Source organism: Pelophylax lessonae (assembly GCF_965119305.1).
Source record: "Pelophylax lessonae genome assembly, chromosome: 3".
Classification (NCBI taxonomy): Eukaryota; Metazoa; Chordata; class Amphibia; order Anura; family Ranidae; genus Pelophylax; species Pelophylax lessonae.
The window spans coordinates 118594623-118613710 of NC_138770.1; the positions used below are offsets into that span (position 1 = coordinate 118594623).

Genomic DNA, 19088 nt, shown 5'->3' on the forward strand with positions numbered 1-19088 from the left:
CTCCCTCTTAGTAAGAAAACTCCATTAATTTAAATATGACTTATTCAGATCAGCTCTATATATGTTTTTGATGCATTGATTCTCCATCATTTCATCCTTTTGAATACATCCCTTGCATTTAAGTCCAACACACAGGCCATGCTTTCTTTGTAAACATTCATAAATAATAATAATCATAATAATAATAATAATAATAAATAATAACAATACATACATTCATACATAAATTTAAATAACACATTTGACAATACACATATAATGCTGAATATTGTTTATTAATCAGTATTTGACTATTCACTTTTTCTCTTCTGATTGCTGACACATAAAGCAGTTCATAATAACTTTTTTTTTGTATTCATCTGCTATTCTTTTGAATGGGACCTTTGAATGCCGGTCCAGACTTGAACTTCACATAATTGAAGAAATTCTGTCTTTCCACGTAAAATTATATTGACGTATCTGCCAACCATGCCATGACAGTAGAAGTTCTGTGTTCCTCCATCTGGGATAGAGGTAACTACCCCGCACCTGAGAAATAAAATTATTAATACCAACAGTAACAGTAATACCAATAATTATACATGTATTTATTTATTTTCAAAAAGCAGCTAAATAATATAGAAAGCAAAATAGCTCAATAAAAGATACACCCCTATGCTTTACACACACACAAATGTAAAACACCTTGTCACAGATGGATTTCCTAGCTGCATTGTGTCACTACTCTGGTGGCAGGTACCCAGTTGTGGACTTTGATATGCAGTGTATCTACATCTGTGAGTGATACTATCTTTACACATAGGTTCTACTTTATCCAGGCTGCACACCAGGAAGCATCTGTCATCCCGGCATGCATGCACACAGCTGAGGATCCACTGCAGCATTTTGGACTTTATTTCCATTGTGGGTGGACTTTTAACAGGGTTGGAGTGATAGGTGCATCTGGGCACGTTGTATCTTGCACCAGTGGGTGGCCTCCCTAAGGAAAAGGGTACTTGAGTGCTTGGTATTTACCCATTGAGGTTTTGCCACTGTGCCACTCAGTGCCTCCTCCTCTGGAGTTGCCATCTTGCATTGGGTAGGATTCACAACAGGGTTGGGGGGGTTTGAGTAGGAGGAGGGGGGTTTCTCTTAGCTTAGCGGGAGTCTGTTGGGTTCTGGAGACGGGTGGTGGTGCTGGGGGTATGGGGTGGTCGGGGAGGGCCAGGGGAGGCACTGGTTTTTATGTGACTATACTGTTTTTGCAATAGATATGTAATAGATTATTTGGCAGTAGCTGGATTGGTGTCAGTGCCTTTGTTTTTGTTGTTTACTTTTTCGTTTATTTTTATACTTTTGACCATTAATATTTGCTTATTTTTTATTTGTTTTGTTAACTAACTTTTTTTAGTTTTGAATTAACAAAATGTAAAATACATTTTTGTATTGCATTCGTAAAAAAATACTTGATGTGCCTTGGACCAGAATCATTTTTTTTTTTTACACGAATACTGATTAGAAAAAAGCAAGTTTGGATTTTTTTTTATTTTTGTCATTGAATTGTATAAAAAAATCAAATCAAATTGGGCAATAGAAAATCATCAAAAGAAAGCCCTGTTTAATCCCCCCTCCCCTCCCCCAGAAACACTCTGGTTTTTAAAGAGTATTATGCTAATGAAAGCTGACATGGTTAAAAGGGAAAAAATATTTAAAAATATGTGTAAATATATGTAACTATATAAAAATCATCCTTACCTGGGATTATTGTTTCCATTGTCACTCAGAGAGTTTCCAACAAGAATTTCAGCACCGTTTAGTCTATGACTCCATCCTTTTCTATTAGTGATGGTGATGTAGGCAATTTTGTATGGTTTCAGCAGGTCCACCCTCCACCAAGGAGACAAGTAGTTATGTGTATGTGAGCAGGATCCATGGTGAAACTCAGGGTCCAGGTTCCCATCTATTGCATTAATTGCTGCTGACTGGTAGCCAAATTCTACCATGTTTAAAATTGAGGACTGAGTTGCTCGGCCTTGAAGGGCAACATTCTGATCTGTTGGACAATGTAAGAGTAGAGATCCATATTACTCAATGTACAAACAGTGATAGGGAATAGATACATGAGACATAGTGCAGGAATTTTGTGGGGGTTTCTAAATTGACTTTTATCATTAAAGAGATTTTGTTGTATTTTCTTTTAGTAGTTGACATTTACAACTACCACCAGGCCTCTTAACCTCGCAATCTTGTAAGTAATTGCCCCTGCCCTCCATCCCGCAGGGGCTCTAGCTCCCCATACATGTTTGTGCTGTCATTCATAATCAGTATGCTATTACCCGTCAATGATTAGGTGATTTCATGCTTCGACATAACATCATCCAAAATATATGTGACCCAATTTGTGTCCACATCCATAGTTTAACAAACATTGTTCTGGTCTATACTGCATGTAGCTGTTCAGCAGATTAGCATTCTTCCTTTTGGCAATGGACCAGGGAAGAATTTCCTGTACCTTTTTGGGATGTGCTCTGCAGGTGAGGGACCTGTTCCTGTGTGAGGTGGCAGATGAGCCAAAAGAAGAAGTGGAAGGCAAAGCGGAGTTGCCATGAGGGCCGGGAACAACGCAAAAACCTAGCAGTGTGACAACAGCATGGAAAGGCTGTTTGAAAGGATTGCCGGAGGGGAGCTGGGAGAAGAATTGCTGGAGCGGCACTGTGTGTACTGAGAACTCTGCTAGTACTGAGAGCACTGTGATTCCTGAAATCACTGAGTACTGAGGGGCACTGTGAGTAGTGAGACACTGAGGGTACTGAAGAGCTCTGTGAGTACTGAGGTACTGCAAGTACTGAAAAGCACTGTGAGTGTTGAGGTGGCACAATGAGTATGGAGGGGCACTGTTAGTGCCGAGGGGGCACTGAGAGTACTGAGGTGGTCATGCTGAGTACTGAGATGGTCACTGTGAGAAAACTGAGGGTCACTGGGTGTGACCAAGGATCATCGTGAGTACCCAAGGGCACTATAAGCGAGACATTCGCCAACATTTAGGGAAAACAAATAGTTCTAAAAATAAGTTTAAATAAAATAAAAGCCTATAAAAATGAAAACATTTTATTATCCCCATTATGTTACATAGTCACATAGTCAGGTTAAAAAAAAAAACACAAGTCCATCTAGTTCAACCTATAAACAGGAAAAAAGAAAACAAAATTGAATCCCATATACACAATCCTATACCCACAAATGATCCAGAGGAAGGCAAAAAACCCCAGCAAAGCATGATCCAGTTTGCTCCAGCAGGGGACAAAATTCCTTCCTGATCCCCCGAGAGGCAATCGGATATTCCCTGGTTTAACTTTACCTATAAATGTTAGTATCCAGTTATATTGTGTACATTTAGGAACAAATCCAGTATTTTTTTAAGTAATCTACTGAGCCAGCCAGAACCAGCTCTTGAGTGAATCTATTCTACATTTTCACAGCTCTTACTGTGAAGAAACCTTTCCGTATTTGGAATAAATGGGTCTTTAACCCGAGTCTCCAAAATGTCCCTGTATTGTGGAAAACATCTTTCTTGTTCCTGTGCTGAAGATACTGCATCCTTGTGGCTCAAAGGATTACAGACCTGTCGCCTTGACTTCACATGTCATGAAGACCTTGGAGAGACTTGTTTTACATCAGTTACAGCCATAATTAGTACATGTTTAGACCCATTGCAATTTGCCGACCAGCGTAGGCTAGAGTTGAGGATGCTATCATCTTCCTGCTAAATTGCATGCATTCACATCTGGATAAGTGGGGCAACTACTGGGAAAAGAACCCTGGGCATCTTTACAGTGGCTCCTACGAAGGTAGCGCTACAGATAGATAGAACTGAGGTTGACCTATCTATCTGTCATTTCGCCACACGTTTCTTTATCTCATAATTTATATGTGACTTATACACAATTATTAAATTACTACAATATTAATGTAATTATAATATAATATTTAAGTTCTAAACAGACAGGACTTACAGCTCTTACAACAGTTCTGAGTAGAAAGCCCACAGAAAATCCACAAGAAGAAAGCAGTGCGTAGAAATAGCATTCTCATTGTTCAATAGGTTCTACAGAAATTCACCTTTAAAGGAAAATCAAGGGAAAATAAACACAATGTTATCCTACCGCAATAAAATATAGGTATAATATAAACATTATTTTGACTGTATTTGCTGCTGAATTTTAAATTCTCAGATTTGTGTAAACCTAACCATTAAAGATCAACCAATATAATATGTAAGAATGATGGAGGTGAACTTTCTCTTCGGTTTTAGAAAAATAATCTTGAGGTGGTCAATAAAGTGTACTGAAGATCAAAAATGTGGACACAATAGGTCAATGATGTCATCCATATCCCCGCCCCTTTGTTACGAGCAGCCATTAGGCGGGGAATTCCCCAGGCACAGTTGATTGGGCCAGTGGTCTGCTACCATTTGACCCACAAGTTCGGGCTGAACTGGGTTCAGCTAAACCTTTGCCTTATTAAACCTTATTGTCCTTGAGACAAAAGTAATGGCCAACTTTACATCAAGGGTGCTCATTCTTTTGAAGAGTGAGGGCCACCTAAATGATTTGGTAACCAGTCACCTGCCACAATGCCCCCCAAACTTCAAATGTAAATGAGCCCTTACTGTCCTGAGCCTCCTTTAAGGCTGCTTTCACACTGATGTGCTGTGGTTTACCCGCACAGCAGGTGCAGCGGAGTGCACCTTCGGCTTTCCTTCGGGTTGGCTATGGTTTGCTATAGATTTCTATTAAATCTTGTGGGTGTGGTGCATATTCTGAAAGCGTACCAAAAGTCTTGCATTCAGGAGTTTTGGTGTGCTTTCACCAAACCCACATGTTATGATAGAAGTCCATGGCTCAGTGCGGCTAATCCGCAGGTAAGCCACAGGTGCAGCATCAATTTGAAAGTAGCCAAATAACCCTATTTTATAAGTGCTAATATGCCCATTGCAAAACCGCAGTGATGTTTAATACACTGACCTTTTCCTCTTCCAGCTTCTGCTAGAAAGGTCCCAGGTGAAGTGCACTCTGTATCACTCCACCTAGGACAGGAGCCAGCACTACAGAGGAAGCCACCTTAACACAGCTCAGAGGCCAAGAAATGCATTATGGGTAGTTGGCACTATAGTGCTAAACTCCTGAGCACAAAGCCAGCTCTCTATCTATCTATCTATCTATCTATCTATCTATCTATCTATCTATCTATCTATCTATCTATCTATCTATCTATCTATCTATCTATCTATCTATCTATCTATCTATCTATCTATCTATCTATCTATCTATCTATCTATCTATCTATCTATCTATCTATCTATCTATCTATCTATCATGTTTTTGGTGTGGAGGTATTCTTTGCAAAGTGAATTTTCACCATGCTGTGAACAGTCTATGTGCCATTAGTAAATCAACCCCTTTGAGTTCTATAAACAGCTGGCCTCTTTATCCATCAACACTGAGAAGGATAAAATGCTAACAATGTTAAATGTTCCATTTGTTGGCTGGATAGGATCTGCATAATTTTAAGGTGAAGTATTCTACATGTACTCATCTATAAAAAATTTAAAAAAAAAATGTATTTAAAACAACTTTACATTTCCTTTAATGCTATTTTTTTCATGATGCTTTATGACAGCAAAAACCATTGTTCATACTAATACAGCTGATTGAAAAAAAGAAAAAGTTTTTAGGAAGTACTATCTAAAATTTGGCTTAATAAACAGTTAACTCTCTAACTTTTCATATTGTTGGTCACCATATATTAAACAATTTGTGCTTAAGTAAAATGATCACCACAGGATGTACGGCTCAACATGAGAGCAATACAGCACGCAGCGGTGGGTGCAGATATTCACACACCTGGAAGTGTTAAATACCTGCAGAGGCCAGGGAGAAGCAAAGCAGCGACATTTGAAGACATGGGCCACCAAAAAGGTAAGTATAGGACGATGCCATTACTGGCAAAAGACTCCGATTTGACATGCGATTTGACATGTGAAATCGCATGTCAAATCGACTCAATGTGAACATAGGCGAAGTGTGACTAATTTTGCCCTTTCTAGCTTTAGTAAATAAACTCCATAGAGTCTCTTCTTTAACTTAAAAACAAATGATATCTGCGCTTAGTTAAGATAATGATATAAAAATAGGCAGCCAGCACCAATAGTTTTAATTGCACATCCACAGTAAAAATATATAGCAAAAGGGTGCAGCGCCAACTAAAATAACAAAGTCCATAAGCTTAAAAGACACTTGATGTTGGAAGAGATCCCCACACTGACTATTGTGAGATAGAAACACACGTCACCACTGTTGGCGTTAACCGCTGCAAGCGGTAGACTTGTGGACTTGACCCGGTTGGGCTCTGGACTCTGCAGGCCTGGAGGCCACTCTGATAAAACTCAATACACAGGCAGCATAGGTTCGTTCAGAATGACCTGATATCCGGTTATTTCATACAAACTTATATACTAAAGGATTGTCATAGGAAAACATTGAAAGACAAAACACGCCCAGTGTCCCTCAGACTACATATTTAGATTATACATGCTATGTCATAGGACTTTTGGCGGTTAACAGAAAAACTAGACATTTAAGTCTCACTTAGATCGAAACTTGTCTGGAACATTTAAAAATAATATTTCTGTGAAAACCACAAAGTCTTTAACCCATACCAATGTATTTATAAAGGACTGCGTGGGCAAAGATCTAATGCACAATACATAAATTAAGAATACAGTAATCTTATAGAATGATTTTTACACAAAATGGCTGAGCTTTGGCTCAAGGTCCATATTCCTTTCAACCACTGTGAGGGAGAAGGCAAACCTGCTTACCAGATCCCATTGACCCTCAAGTTATAGAGAGGTCAATAAAAAAAAAATCAATCTGTTGCTGGGCCAGGTGTACACTATGTCCTCCACAGTGGTCCCAAGGCCAGAAACGACTACACTCTCAAACTTTAATAGACTTCCAATCTGGAAGCATTAGGCAGGACCAATAGATTAACCTCAGGAATACAGAGACACTATCATAGTGTTGTGATTCTGTAGGCTAAAGATGATACATAGAGCAGAGAGTTTAAGAATTACTACACTCCTCTTTAACATGCATATCTTCTTCTAGAAGTGACCCTGTGGTGACAGGGTCATTTTACAACTTGCCTCCCAACCCATTGTAAAAATAGGTCGGGCGGGTGCTGTCTTACCCCTGGTGGACATCATATGATGTCCTGCCACTTGCATGCCCCGTGCAGACCCTAGTGGCTGCTCAGTAGTGAGATCCGTGACCCGCTGTGTCCATCAGATACAGCGGGAAAACTTATCGTTGTACCAGGACGCTGTGTGTGGCCCTGGTACCATGTTATAGCTGTGACTAGTCAGTTGTAAACAATGGCTTTCATTCAGGGCCATTCACAGCGGACAAGTACCATGTGATAGCTGTGGCAAGTCACAGCTATCACAATACTACACATTGGCACATTAATAGATGCCATTCACAAAGTAAAAATTATTGCTTATACATTGATGATTACTGTAATATACAATCATAGTGTAAAAAAAAAAAAATCCTGATCACCTTCCCAGAGAAGTACAGTGTCGCTATAGTGACACTGTACTTCTGTGGTGGCAGTATGTAAGAAAAAAGTAAAAAAAAAAAAAAGTATTAAAAACTGTAAAAAATAAAAGAAATACATTGTAAAGAAACAACTGCTCTGGTAACAGTATGTAAAATAAATTGTGAAAAAAAAGTAATTTTTATTAATATTTTAATTTTTAAAAAATTGTATTCAATTTAATGTAATAATAATAGCATACCCTGGAAAGAATAGCTTTCTGCTATAATGAATATTCCTCAATTTTAACTGCAAGTTGATGTCTACTGTTTATAGTAAAATTTAAGGAAAAATGTCACACATTTGCTAAGATAACACCACTATTTTATCTGATTTCTGTGAAAACATTATCTTTCAGTGTACAAAACCCAATACCTGATAAAAAAGATGAAGGACAGGTCATAAAATGTACCTGTCATTCATTTGTGGGGACGTAGCATGACAGTTGGTATAAAAAAAAAAAAAAAAAAAAAAAAAAAGATTTAATTACATGTTATTAAAGACAGTCTATTGGTTGATAAGACAGAATATATGATTGGTCATTTAACTCTATTATTGATTGGACAATGACAATGTAATATTACTGGTTACTTTTTTATTACCTGTTGTTGGTTGGTCCAAAAGTGACAGAATTTTCACCTTGAGCCATTTGGACTCCCCTATATAAAGAGGAAATCTAACGGTTAAAATTCATTCAGCAGCGGGAGCAACAGACAATAGCTTCAGGACTTTTTGTTGTTGTTACTGACCTGCTATGGAATCCCTTCTCCAGCAGATCTTGAACCGGGCCGGGGAAGCCGATGGTGTCGAATGGATGCGGCGTTGCCTGTCCTTTTCTTCGATCCCGGAGCCGGTGGAGCCTTGCCGATCTTCTTCGGCTGTTACTGATGACGTTTCTCCTGTGTCTGTGGCGCTCCCTGCTGACGCGGGTCATGTTGGCCGAGGTCGTCCAGTCAGAATGGCTGCCCGTGTCCCCGGTGATGCAATTCCTGCCTGTCGGGACCGTGACCCCAGTGACGCATTTCCGGATCGTCAGGTCTTTGACCCCGATGACGCAGTTCCGGATCGTCATTTCCGGGCGACGGTCGCAAGGAGGCAAGATGGACGCCCGCTCCGCTCGGTGAAGCGACCGGGTCGTTTTGGAGATGATGTCGCCGCTTCCTGCAGGAATTCCGGAAAAAAGGGAAGGCCCATTGGAGGTACATGTAGTACCAATTCACAGTCGGCCCCCTTTGCTAATATCACTCCTTCTTTCCAGGTTGTCGGTCCGGAAGTGTCAGCGGCTCGGCCTACCATCCCGGTTCCTTCCTGTCATTCCAGTTTCCTCGTCTGACTGCTCTGCTTCAGGGATCCTGCCTGGGTGTTCTACTGGTACTGTGGTCATTAATGACGCAGTACCTGAAGGTCAGTCTCATATGCTCAGGAATTTCTTTGCTATGTTGACTGAATTTTGTTCTCAAATGTCTTCTCCTGTTGCTGTGGGTTCTACTATGCCTGTTGACAAGGTTATTGTTTCTAATGTGCCTGTCCAGGGGCCATCTGTTGCGGACCCTCTGACCGAAGTTTGGTCTGAGGCGTTGCTTCCTACAGATCGCCCTGCTTTGCATCATGTATCTACCCCCTCTGTTCCTGATTCTTCACCTTTGGTACCTACTGTTTGCATGAAGGAGAGTATACCATGCGAAATTTCACTTCATTTACCTTCTTCTGTTAAAGAACGGATTTGGAGGGGGGAATTTGTTGATCTTTTGACTTTATTACCTCATTACAGAGCTGCAGGTAAGGATGGTGAGAGGCAGTCTGAGGATAGACTTAGGAATATTCCAAAGTCTTTTAATAATTGGCTGCAGGGCTATTGTATTTTTGCGAGTGTTTTAGGTGAAAGGCGTCCTGAATTATGTTCAGGACTTTTTCAACATCTCGACATTGTCCTGGAGGCTTACAAACATTTTCAAGGATTTGGTTGGTACAGTTATGATGAATCTTTTAGACAGAAGCTTTCTATTCATCATTCCTTAAAGTGGGGAGTAAAGGATGTGGGGTTGTGGATTAATTTGTTATTGCCACAAAGATCATCTGCCCCTTCAAGATCAATCTGCCCTTTCTTCCAACTTTGGGCAATTAAGAAAGGGAGTGTGCTTTGCTTTTAATGAAGGCATGTGTTCCCGTTCTAATTGCAGATTTAGACACGAGTTTTCACATTGTGCAAATAATCACCCTATTTCTCGTTGTTTTAAAAAGAATAATCCGTCTTCTGTCCCTTCATCTAAGGATCAGCTCTTTCAAAAGAGCGGCAACTCCGGTGAGCTGGGAAAAAATGCTTCCCTGGCTCATGGAGTACCCAGACAGTGACAAAGCTTTGATTTTGTATGAGGGTTTTAGATTTGGTTTTTATTTGCCCCCATATTCTGGTTCTGGATGTTTTGTCGTTGAAAATTTACCTTCTGTACGTGAATTCCCAGAGTTGGTTCGTGAAAAACTTTTTAAAGAAATTGATGCTGGTAGGATGGCTGGCCCTTTTTCTTCTCCCCCTTTTCCAGATTTCTGCATTTCCCCATTGGGGCTTATCCCAAAGAAGGAGGTCGGCGAGTTTCGCCTTATCCATCACTTGTCCTACCCTGACAGGCTGTCTCTTAATGATGTCATTGACCCTTCTCTTTGTTCTGTATCCTATTCCACATTTGAAGATGCATTGAAGAAGATTAGGGGTGTTGGGGCCTCTGCTTTGTTAGCCAAGTCTGATGTGAAGTCTGCGTTTAGACTCTTGCCTATAAACCCTTCTGCGTTCAACTCCTTAGGAATTTTTTTTTGTGATCAGTTTTTCTACGACAAATGTTTGCCTATGGGGTGTTCGATGTCCTGCTCTTATTTTGAGCTCTTTTCTTGTTTTATTGAATGGGTAGTATCCAGTAGGGCGTCTTCAGGTAATGTTTTACATTACCATGATGATTTCTTGTTCATTGGGGGTGCTGATTCTCTGGATTGTCTGAGAATCTTTACTGAATTCAAAATTATTTGTTATGAGTTTGGGATCCCCTTGGCTACTGAGAAGACTGTATTCCCTACCACCAGGCTTGAATTTTTGGGTATTGAAATAGACACTGTATTGATGGAATTTCGCCTCCCAGCTGCCAAGATCTCAAATATAAAATTTTTGTTGCAATTCATTTTGTGTAGGAAAAAAGTCCAGTTGAGGACTATTCAGTCTCTTCTGGGACTTTTAAATTTTGCCTGTCGAGTGCTGCCTATGGACAGGGTTTTTTGTAAACGTTTGTATAGAGCCATTTCTGGTTTTTCATCCCCTTTTCATTTTGTGAGAATTTCTTCTGCTATATCTGAGGATTTGCGGATGTGGTTAAGGTTTTTGGATGACTTTAATGGATCTTCAGTTTGGCAGGATGATTTTTGTTCTGCTTCTGCTCTTAATTTATTCACAGATGCATCTGCCGCCCACGGTTTTGGGGCTTATTGGGATGGCAATTGGTCTGCTGCTTCTTGGCATCCTGATTGGATTAGTAAGGGTTTGACTTCTAGTATAGTGCTTTTGGAGTTGTTTCCTGTGCTTGTTGCATTGGAATTGTGGGGACAGCAATTTAGGAATAAGAGGATTATTTTACATTCTGACAACCAAGGAGTTGTATTTGCTGTCAACTGTTTGTCCTCTCGTTCCTTACCTGTCATTTCTCTATTACGTTTCTTAGTTTTGCAGTGTCTTCGATTGAATGTTTGGTTAAAAGCGAAGTATATCCCAGGTTTTTCGAATGATATAGCTGATTCTTTATCCCGCCTGCAGTTCCACAGGTTTCGGATGTTGGCGCCCCAGGCTGCTCCAATTGGCCTGTCTTGCCCCAGCCACTTGTGGACCCTCGTTTGACTGACGTTGCATCGGCTATTCGGAATTCATTGGCTCCTTCTACTTGGTCGTCTTATCTGTCCTCATGGGGGTTATGGTCCTCTTTCTGGTTATCGAGAGGGAGGGCTGTACTTCCTGTGGATGAGGGGTCTGTTATTTTTTTTTTGAATGACTTATGTAGTAAAAATTTTTCTTTTGCTTATGTAAATAAAACTTTGGCTGGCATTTCATTTTTTGCACGTTTGAGTGGTTATCCATCATGTGCTAGTTATTTTTCTGTGAAAGTTGTTTTGCGTGGTTATCATAAGGCTCATGTTGTTTCTGATAAGAGGTTTGCCATATCATTGTCCATTTTAAAAAGTCTTTGTGGTGCTACCTCTTCAGTTTGTTTTTCAAATTTTGAATCTTTATTGTTTCAGACTGCTTTTTGTGTCTGTTATTTTGGAGCCTTTAGAGTATCCGAGTTATTTGCTTCGTCTTCTACAGCAAGTAATGGTTTGCTGTTTCAAGATGTATCTTTGGTTGACGGGTCCTTGAGGATTTGCTTGAGGCAATGTAAAACTGACCAATCTGGACAAGGTTTTTTGATTTCCTTGAATAAACAGGTTGATACTACCATTTGTGTTGTGTTGCTGGTGGAACAGTATTTGAAAGTTAGGCCTCTGTTTTTTGGTCAATTTTTCATTCACCAAAATGGTCTTCCTGTCACTGTCTTTCAATTTAGTGCTATTCTTAAAAAATGTTTGGCCAACTTGCATTTGGACCATTTGCCAATCACGTCTCATTCATTTAGAATTGGGGCTGCCACTTCTGCTTCTGTTGCAGGTTTTTCCAGTGGCTCTATTCAAAATATTGGCAGGTGGAGATCAAATGCTTTCAGATCTTATGTTAGACCTAACCTTTCATTTTTAAATTGCAGGTAGTGCTAAAATTGTATGGATTATCGGGCATTCCTATATTTTTTGGGCCCACAGAAGAGCTGCTTTAAGGACTTATGGCAGTAATCTAGGATTTCCTTCTACATCAGTGAAAATATATTGGTGTGGTGTTCGTGGTCTTCTATGGACTGATATGCGTTCTATGTTTTCTGCTCTTTGCGTGAAGTGGCCGTTCCTGATATTATTATTCTACATGCAGGTGGTAATGATTTAGGGAATCGCAAGAATATTGATATTATTTTGCAAGTCAGGTCTGATTTCGTGTATTTTAATTCTATTTTTCCTTCCTGTAGGTTGGTGTTTTCGGAGATGGTTTCGCGTTTGCTTTGGTTCTCTGAGGGTAAATTGTTTTTGGAGAAAAATCGCAAACGTGTAAATCGATCCGTGGCTAAATTTATGCCCTCTGTAGGTGGACTGTCTTATAGACACTCTGACCTGGAGGGGGTATTAGGCGGTTTTTATAGAAGTGATTTGGTTCATTTTTCAGATGTGGCGAATGATATTTTTAATGTAGGCCTACAATCTTGCATTGAGTTGGCCTTAGGCCTTGTGGTGGTGCCATCCCCTTAATGGGCTTGGCGTGTGGGATGTTTAATTTTATTTTGTGGTATAGGCTGTGCTTTTTGGCTAGCCTACAGTATATATATGTATTATTTGTTTACATTTCAGTGGTGGTTAGTTTGGGCTTTAGGGCCAAGCTATACCTTTGTTTAAATCCCACATGGTATTTTAAAAATATTTAATAAAGGCCGTGGCCGTTTGTACCAATGCAAGTTTGTAGTGTCATAATTTTATATATTTAAAGCTAATGTATGGGTTATTTTAATTATTCATTCCTTATTGAAAGAGTTCTGCTTACGGCACCAAAAAGATGAAGGACAGGTCATAAAATGTACCTGTCATTCATTTGTGGGGACGTAGCATGACAGTTGGTATAAAAAAAAAAAAAAAAAAAAAAAAAAGATTTAATTACATGTTATTAAAGACAGTCTATTGGTTGATAAGACAGAATATATGATTGGTCATTTAACTCTATTATTGATTGGACAATGACAATGTAATATTACTGGTTACTTTTTTATTACCTGTTGTTGGTTGGTCCAAAAGTGACAGAATTTTCACCTTGAGCCATTTGGACTCCCCTATATAAAGAGGAAATCTAACGGTTAAAATTCATTCAGCAGCGGGAGCAACAGACAATAGCTTCAGGACTTTTTGTCCCTCCCGCCCGCCCTGTTTTTCTGTTTTTGTCACGGCTTAGTGGTTGTGGGATGTTTAATTTTATTTTGTGGTATAGGCTGTGCTTTTTGGCTAGCCTACAGTATATATATGTATTATTTGTTTACATTTCAGTGGTGGTTAGTTTGGGCTTTAGGGCCAAGCTATACCTTTGTTTAAATCCCACATGGTATTTTAAAAATATTTAATAAAGGCCGTGGCCGTTTGTACCAATGCAAGTTTGTAGTGTCATAATTTTATATATTTAAAGCTAATGTATGGGTTATTTTAATTATTCATTCCTTATTGAAAGAGTTCTGCTTACGGCACCACAACTTATGATACAAAATCACCATTTTATCTGTTATCTGAAAGAAACTAATGGTATTTAAAATCTTAATTTTTCAAAAAATTGTATTCAGTTTAATGTAATAATAACAGCATACCTTAGAAAGAATAGCTTCCTGCTACTATGAAATCTCCTCAATTTTAACTGCAAGTTGACGTCTACTATTTATAGTAAAATATGAGGAACAATTTCATACATTTGCTAACAGAACACCACCATTTTATCTGATTTCTGTTGAAACATTATCTTTCAGTGCATGAAACCCAATACCTGATAACAACTTATGACACACATGATTGCTGTGCATACAACATAACAATGCATAGCACATATACCATATAATCAATTCATTCATATGAATAATTCCTAATTTATTCAAATACTATAAAAGAAATATGTTCCTGCTGTAAATAATAGGGATATTAGGATTTATATCACAGTTTGATGATTGTCATGTCTCCATCATTATATTGTCATGTTATTCTTATGAGAGTTTTCACAATGTGTAATTTACTGTGTAACCTACTGTTCATGTTGTACCAGCGCCATCTAGTGGCCATTCACATATTACATATTGGAACAATTTTTGTCCCAGCCCAGCTACCATAGCTTTCACCTATGAACTTTGGTGACATCATCTTCCCTCCATATCTTGTTTTCTACAGGAAATTCAGCTAGAGGAAACACAGCTAGTTGCATCCTCCCTCATCTTAGTTTATGGCGGCATCGCTGGTGTGTATACTCTTATGGATGCTTAACATTATCATCCTGTATCTATGTCTTGTGTAACTTACATCTTGTGCACATTTCTTGTATTTGCATTGCTATGTACAGTAATGTCTATATGCATTGCCACATGTCAGTATACATTAGTAAGTGTATTCTCTTTTCTGTTCCACAGTTTTACCACTCTAATTTCACGTATTTCCTTGCAATAAAAGTTGAAGTTGGACCTTGCTCCTTTGTCAATGCATTGAAGGAAATCAGGGTTATACTGCCTGTCAATCTATGTACCCTCACACATAGGGAGGACAGAACAGTAAAACAGCGACCTCCTAACAAGCTAGAGACACAGTAAAGCTGCAGATTCTGCACAAGCTGATGCAAGACGCTGTGACCTCTCACAAGCTGCAGTGAAACAGCAACCAAGTACAGGTTGGACCACGTGATACTGAACCCCACACAGTGCAAGTGTGCAAACCTGCTACCATGTCAACAAGCAAGTCTGATCCATTGGAGACAAGGTCCCACACCTCAGCCAGTTCCAGAAGCTCAAAGAGGTCAGTGAGCAGCTCCACTATTGCCATTGCCCGCGCAAAGGCTGAAGCCGCCAAAATGCGAGCAGCATTTGCTGAACAAGAGAGACAATTGAAAGTAGAGAAAGCACGCATGGAAGCAGTCCTAGCTGAACAACAGGCAACATTGGAAAAGCTAGAAGTGGAGAAGGAAGCTGCAGCCGCTATCGCAGAAGCAGAAGCTTTAGAAGAAGCAGCAAACTCCACAAGTGATAGACTCAGCAACATGCTTGGGCCTGAACCTGGTCATCCTGATAACATGAAACGCACTACAGACTACATACTGCAGCACTCTAAGTCAGGTGACAGTCTGCATTTAGGACCAGGAGCAGAGTCAACCCCTGCTAAAGAGCAGCAGAATCCTGTCACACAGCAAGCAACTTTTGCTGACCATTCTCCTCATGTTAAGCAAGAGAGCAATTTTGCATACCATCATCCCTCAGTGCAACCTGAAGTAGATGGTGACTATTACAACAACAAGTTGACACCAAAAAGCTATACCAGCCCGCCGGGACCTTTACACCACAACTTATCTCCGGGTCCATCAAGCAGAAATGAAGGTATGTCAGACTTCCTTAAATTCTTTGCCCGACGTGAGCTAATAACCAAGGGGCTCTCCAAGTTTAATGACAGACCTGAAGGCTATAGATCATGGCGATCATCATTCAAGAATACGATCAGAGATCTAGATCTGTCTGCAAGTGAAGAAGTTGATCTTCTAGTCAAGTGGCTAGGAAATGAGTCAGCAGAACATGCAAAGCGGATTAGAGACATTAACATTAACTATCCATTTAGAGGGCTGAACGCCATATGGGAGAGACTTGAAGAGTGTTATGGCTCACCAGAAGTAATAGAGAACACACTATTCCAAAGAATTCAAGATTTTCCCAAAATTCATAACAAAGGTTATCAAAAGCTTAGAGAACTAAACGATCTGCTGATGGAACTCCAAGTTGCCAAGGACGAAGGAGACTTGCAAGGTCTAGCATACTTAGATACGGCGCGTGGTGTCAACCCCATTGTACAAAAACTACCTATTAGTCTACAAGAGAAGTGGATCGCTCAAGGCTCCAAGTACAAACAGCAGTACAATGTCCAATTTCCTCCATTTTCATTCTTTGTGGACTTTGTGCACCAACAAGCAAAGACCAGAAATGATCCTAGCTTTGACTTCTCAATGTTTGACACCGCATACCCTAAACTAGGTAAACCTGTCTCACCTCGCAACCTGAAAGGTACACCTGTTGCAGTACACAAAACCAGTGTATCTCTTAAAGACTCCTCAATCAAAACTTACAGTACTACAGAGACTGAGAAGGTCCCAACAAAAGACCTGCACAGAGAGTGCCCTCTACATAAGAAACCACACTCATTGCTGAAATGCAGAGGATTTAGAGGAAAACCTCTCAGGGAACGCAAAACCTTCCTCAAGGAAAACCATATTTGCTACAGGTGTTGCGCATCTACCTCTCATCTCGCAAAAGACTGTACAGAGAACATTAAATGCTCAGAATGTGACAGTGGAGAGCATATTACAGCTTTACACCCTGGGCCACCTCCATGGACTCTCACACCTTCAGACCAGGCTGCAGAGCACGGCGGGGAGGAGAGAGATACAAAACCTCCTGAAGTGACACCCCAGTGCACCCAAGTCTGTGGAGAAGGTCTTAGTAACAAATCATGCTCTAAGATTTGTCTGGTTACAGTGTACCCCATTGGTCACAAAGAGAAAGCCATAAGGTTGTATGCCATCCTTGATGATCAAAGCAATAGATCTCTTGCTAGCTCAGCTTTCTTTGATATCTTCAGTATTAAAGGACATAACTCTTCATACTCACTTAAAACTTGCACAGGTGTGAGTGAAGAAAAAGGCAGAAGAGCTACTGGTTACCAAATCGAATCCGTAAATGGGGAAGCATCCTTGCCTCTGCCTACCCTGATCGAATGTAACCAGATTCCAAACAATAGAGAAGAGATTCCTACACCTGAGGCTGCATCGCATCATTGGCATCTGAAACCCATAGCTCATCTCATTCCTGCACTTGATCCAGAGGCTCAAATAATACTCCTGCTGGGAAGAGACATCATAAGAGTCCACAAGGTGAGAGAACAGATAAACGGTCCTCACAATTCTCCATATGCTCAGAAGCTGGACCTAGGGTGGGTCATTATAGGTGATGTCTGCTTAGGGAATGTCCACAAGCCAACCACTGTAAATTCTTTTTACACGCATACATTGGAAAATGGACGTCCATCCCTCTTTCAGCCTTGCCCTAACAAATTCCTTGTAAGAGAGAAGCCTGCAGGTATGCTATATTCGGACTTTACTGAAATCCAGAACCCTTCTTGTGGTGAAGACCTAGACCACTTAGGATGCACAGTGTTCCAGAGGACAAAAGAAGATCACAAGATAGCTCCCTCCTTTGAAGATGAGACCTTTTTAAAAATAATGGAACAAGGAATTTTCAAGGATGAAACAAACACCTGGGTTGCACCACTTCCATTCAAAACTCGGAGACGCTGTCTCCCTAACAACAGGGATCAGGCCTTAAAACGCTTCTGTTCACTTAGACGCAATTTCCAGAAAAGACCAGAGATGATGGAACATTTCTTCTTATTTATGGGCAAGATATTTGAAAACAACCATGCAGAGGTAGCTCCACCTCTGAAAGAAAAAGAAGAATGCTGGTATCTGCCAATCTTCGGTGTTTATCACCCTAAGAAGCCAGGTCAAATCCGAGTGGTGTTTGACTCCAGCTCACAATATCAGGGAGTCTCCCTCAACAATGTTCTTTTGACAGGACCAGACCTCAATAACTCTCTTCTAGGTGTCCTCATCAGATTCCGTAAAGAATCCATCGCTATAGTTGCTGACATACAACAAATGTTCTATTGTTTCCAAGTTACAGAGGAGCACAGAAACTTCCTGAGATTCTTCTGGTTCAGAGACAATGACCCCACCAAGGACATCATAGAATACCGCATGAAGGTACACGTTTTTGGCAACAGCCCATCTCCTGCAGTCGCAATATATGGACTCAGACTCTCTGCCCGAGAAGGTGAAAAAGACTATGGACAGGATGTTAAGAAGTTTGTTGAAAGGGACTTTTATGTTGATGATGGTCTAAAGTCACTTCCCTCACCAGAAGCTGCAATCAGCCTACTTAAGAGGACTCAGACTATGCTTTCATGTTCAAACCTCAGATTGCATAAGATAGCTTCAAACAGTAAAGTTGTTATGGAAGCTTTTCCTACTCAAGATCACGCCAACGACTTGAAAGACCTAGACTTGGCTACAGACACAATACCCATGCAGCGCAGCCTGGGGCTCAGCTGGGATCTCAAGTCTGACACCTTTACCTTTCAGGTCAACCAAGAGGAAAGGCCTTTCTCACGACGTGGTGTCTTATCTACAATCAACAGTCTGTATGACCCACTTGGGTTTGCAGCACCCGTGATCATCCAAGGTAAGACTCTGCTCAGAGAGTTAACCACAGATACATGTGATTGGGATTCTCCACTTTCCTCAGAGAAAGAGGCACTATGGATAACATGGAGAGACTCTTTAAAGTCATTTTCTAACCTACACATACCTAGGTCATATACCCACCTCTCTCCAGCAGAGGTTCAGTCTAGGCAACTGTTCATCTTTTGTGATGCTTCAGTAAAAGCAATTGCTGCTGTCGCTTACCTCAAAACAATAGTCAATAAAGGTCAAGTTCAAATTGGCTTTGTAATGGGCAAGGCGAAGCTGGCACCATGTCCTGAGCTCACCATACCAAGGTTGGAACTTTGTG

General features: G+C 40.3%; 1 protein-coding gene across 1 annotated transcript; it reads right to left on the bottom strand.

Annotated features, from left to right (window-relative positions):
• Positions 1-362: 362 nt before the first annotated feature.
• LOC309550111 (fucolectin-like) lies at positions 363-14155 on the bottom strand (the record flags this gene model as incomplete). Its single annotated transcript, XM_082250566.1, has 4 exons — positions 14094-14155; positions 4002-4098; positions 1735-2032; positions 363-528 (listed from the first exon to the last, which is right to left on the bottom strand). The coding sequence occupies exons 2-4, from the start codon at positions 4069-4071 to the stop codon at positions 363-365; spliced, it is 534 nt and encodes a 177-aa protein (XP_082106692.1). The 5' UTR covers positions 4072-4098; positions 14094-14155.
• Positions 14156-19088: the final 4933 nt, after the last annotated feature.